Source organism: Coregonus clupeaformis, unplaced genomic scaffold (genome assembly GCF_020615455.1).
Source record: "Coregonus clupeaformis isolate EN_2021a unplaced genomic scaffold, ASM2061545v1 scaf0919, whole genome shotgun sequence".
Classification (NCBI taxonomy): domain Eukaryota; kingdom Metazoa; phylum Chordata; class Actinopteri; order Salmoniformes; family Salmonidae; genus Coregonus; species Coregonus clupeaformis.
This window is the reverse complement of record NW_025534373.1, coordinates 201,740-205,671: the sequence shown is the minus strand read 5'-3', so window position 1 is coordinate 205,671 and position 3,932 is coordinate 201,740. Positions and strand designations below refer to the sequence as shown.

At 44.7% G+C, this 3,932-nt stretch overlaps 1 protein-coding gene across 1 annotated transcript; it reads right to left on the bottom strand.

Moving 5' to 3' along the window:
- Window positions 1–3,177: 3,177 nt before the first annotated feature.
- Window positions 3,178–3,708, bottom strand: LOC121566277 (histone H3-like). The gene has a single exon (XM_041876407.2). The coding sequence runs from the start codon at window positions 3,601–3,603 to the stop codon at window positions 3,178–3,180; it is 426 nt and encodes a 141-aa protein (XP_041732341.1). The 5' UTR covers window positions 3,604–3,708.
- Window positions 3,709–3,932: the final 224 nt, after the last annotated feature.

The window sequence follows — 3,932 nt, the reverse complement described above, 5'->3', positions numbered from 1 at the left end:
CCCTTTGTTGGCAATGACACAGGTCAAACATTTTCTGTAAGTCTTCACAAGGTTTTCACACACTGTTGCTGGTATTTTGGCCCATTCCTCCATGCAGATCTCCTCCAGAGCAGTGATGTTTTGGGGCTGTCGCTGGGCAACACAGACTTTCAACTCCCTCCAAAGATTTTATATGGGGTTGAGATCTGGAGACTGGCTAGGCCACTCCAGGACCTTGAAATGCTTCTTACGAAGCCACTCCTTCGTTTCCCGGGCGGTGTGTTTGGGATCATTGTCATGCTGAAAGACCCAGCCACGTTTCATCTTCAATGCCCTTGCTGATGGAAGGAGGTTTTCACTCAAAATCTCAGGATACATGGCCCCATTCATTCTTTCCTTTACACGGATCAGTCGTCCTGGTCCCTTTGCAGAAAAACAGCCCCAAAGCATGATGTTTCCACCCCCATGCTTCACAGTAGGTATGGTGTTCTTTGGATGCAACTCAGCATTCTTTGTCCTACAAACACGACGAGTTGAGTTTTTACCAAAAAGTTATATTTTGGTTTCATCTGACCATATGACATTCTCCCAATCCTCTTCTGGATCATCCAAATGCACTCTAGCAAACTTCAGACGGGCCTGGACATGTACTGGCTTAAGCAGGGGGACACGTCTGGCACTGCAGGATTTGAGTCCCTGGCGGCGTAGTGTGTTACTGATGGTAGGCTTTGTTACTTTGGTCCCAGCTCTCTGCAGGTCATTCACTAAGTCCCCCCGTGTGGTTCTGGGATTTTTGCTCACCGTTCTTGTGATCATTTTGACCCCACGGGGTGAGATCTTGCGTGGAGCCCCAGATCGAGGGAGATTATCAGTGGTCTTGTATGTCTTCCATTTCCTAATAATTGCTCCCACAGTTGATTTCTTCAAACCAAGCTGCTTACCTATTGCAGATTCAGTCTTCCCAGCCTGGTGCAGGTCTACAATTTTGTTTCTGGTGTCCTTTGACAGCTCTTTGGTCTTGGCCATAGTGGAGTTTGGAGTGTGACTGTGTGAGGTTGTGGACAGGTGTCTTTTATACTGATAACAAGTTCAAACAGGTGCCATTAATACAGGTAACGAGTGGAGGACAGAGGAGCCTCTTAAAGAAGAAGTTACAGGTCTGTGAGAGCCAGAAATCTTGCTTGTTTGTAGGTGACCAAATACTTATTTTCCACCATAATTTGCAAATAAATTCATTAAAAATCTTACAATGTGATTGTCTGGATATTTTTTTCTCAATTTGTCTGTCATAGTTGACATGTACCTATAATGAAAATTACAGGCCTCTCTCATCTTTTTAAGTGGGAGATCTTGCACAATTGGTGGCTGACTAAATACTTTTTTTCCCCACTGTAGGTGGCATCCATCAGCAGTGCTCGTGAACAGAGAAATGTTATAGGAACAAACGAGTAAAAGTGTTTAGATTATTGGGGTTGTTCAATGTTTTGGCATTGTAGTTTGAAAAATATCCCACAGTGCAAACACGAGCTATTTGAGCCTCCATTTCCGTAGGTATCCATGGTTACTATGAGAATATTTTGTTCCCCGTGACGTCTATGGGGTTGAAGCTCCATTGTATCTCTCGTAAGTAATGGTTCTGCCCACAGAGATCCTATACTAGTTAGTGTTGTAGTTCCTATTTCTACGGTTTTGCCTACCTGCAGCAATCAGGATTTACCTGCAGTGTTGATTGCAAATCCGTAATTTCTCATCTCATAATAACAGATGTTTTGCAAACCGTTGATGTTTAAATAAATGGATTCCCGGTGTCCGGATACCTTTTCTCTTAAGGGATCTGATTGAGTGAATCCAAAGTAAAAATGTGAAAATTTTTCTGACTTGGTCTAAATACATAATAGGATGAATCATTCAGGTAAAATAACACAATGTCTATTTGAGTTGAATCAACGTAATATAATCATTTTTTACCTCTCATCTTTACTCTATGTATTGGACCACATCTAAACAACTTAGTCAAGCTTATCTACTCATAAAAACAAGCAAAAAGATCTACTCAATAATACGACGTGTGCTTTTGTTGACTGTAATAGCTTGAGTACATTCCACAAAGTCATTTTTTACAGTGTATCTAAAGACACGTTTGGTGTGGTGATTCACTTTTTCTTTGACGTTGAACTTGCATTGAACAGACAAATCCATTTCGTTACAACCCTTTTGTAGTATGACTTAGGAATATTTGTTGATGATCCTAATGTCTATGCTTGAATAGTGATTGGTTGTTGGTGAAATATTGCTGAGAACCCATCGTTTCCTGCCCTTTTTTCACTATTGAGCAATTTTGAAACATTTGTTTTGCTATTGGATTCATAATGGTGACCTGGGACAAGTAATTAGTGAAAACCAGAGTTCAGCAGTTGCCATTAAAGCGATCGAACCAAGTCATCCTAATAGGCTAGTATTAGCCTAAAGCAGGGTTTCCCAAACTCGGGGCACGTTTTGGGAGTTTTTGCCCTAGCACTACACAGCTGCTTCAAATAATCAACTCATCATCATCAAGCTGGAGTATTAGAATCAGTTGTGGAGTGCTAGGGCAAAACGCAAAACGCGCACCCCTTGGGGACCCCAGGACCGCGTTTGGGAAACGCTGGCCTAAAGATCAAATACTGAAAGGGAATCACCATGATGTGCAGTACCCACATTTAACCACAAGATGGACTCCGTGCTCCACTGTAAAGTTTTGGCCTCTGCATGAGTCTCTCAGCAGCACTGCGACATGGACTTTCAAAGTAAGTTGGCATGCAATGTTTTTTCTGGACTGCATGCAAGGCTATTATTACACACAACTAATAGTGTCAATTATTCATCTGAACACAATTCTTGTTACTATTCGGCCTATATTATCACTCGTTTCTTTTCCCCCTCCTTTGTAAAGCATTTTACTGTGCTACTATAGTTCAAAGGAAGTGGATGATGCCAGATGGTTGTGTATATACACACACACACACACAAACATTTAAGCTAGACTTCAGGCAACTAAAAGGTGCAATACGTAGATTTTAGACGTGTTAGTGAACAACATACATGGTGGCTAATGTAGAGGTGCGTGTATACATGGAACAATTGTGCCTTTTTGATGGAAATATGGAGGTGGCTCTTAAAAGAGCCTTTGGGGGATTTTCGAGTTAAGGTCATCCTCATTTATGCGCGCTCTCCACGAATACGGCGGGCCAGCTGGATGTCCTTGGGCATGATGGTCACCCGCTTGGCGTGGATGGCGCACAGGTTGGTGTCCTCGAACAGGCCGACCAGGTAAGCCTCGCTAGCCTCCTGCAGGGCCATCACGGCGGAGCTCTGGAAGCGCAGGTCGGTCTTGAAGTCCTGGGCGATTTCTCTCACCAGGCGCTGGAAGGGCAGCTTGCGGATGAGTAGCTCAGTGGACTTCTGGTAACGACGGATCTCTCTCAGAGCCACGGTGCCGGGCCTGTAACGGTGAGGCTTCTTCACACCGCCGGTGGCCGGGGCACTCTTGCGAGCAGCCTTAGTGGCGAGCTGCTTCCTGGGGGCTTTGCCACCGGTGGATTTGCGAGCGGTTTGCTTGGTTCTGGCCATGGCGCGTCTCTGCATTTCGAGGCTATACTCCCGACTGTCAGTGTGCTTTTGCCAGCGCGCAGTGTGTAGTTGTGTGCAGGCAGTGTACTATTGGCCTCGTTTGCGATAACAGGCTAGCATTAAAATATAACACAAGATTTCACTCTTGACTTTGACGACTATTATTGCGCGCAAAGGGCCAGCAGTGTGCTATTGTACGCACGCGCTTAGTGGACTATTGTTTTGGGCGCCCAGTGTATTGTGTTGGGCGCGCTGTCCTAAAAAAAAGAAGAAAAGCATCCCTTCCAGTAACCGACAGAGGAGTCCTCCGCAACGGGCCAATCGGGGTGGTGGGGAGATGGTGT

What these genes read in the sequence shown, in the direction of transcription:
- LOC121566277 (XM_041876407.2), bottom strand. Translation starts at nt 3,603, where the DNA reads ATGCAGAGACGCGCCATGGCCAGAACCAAGCAAACCGCTCGCAAATCC.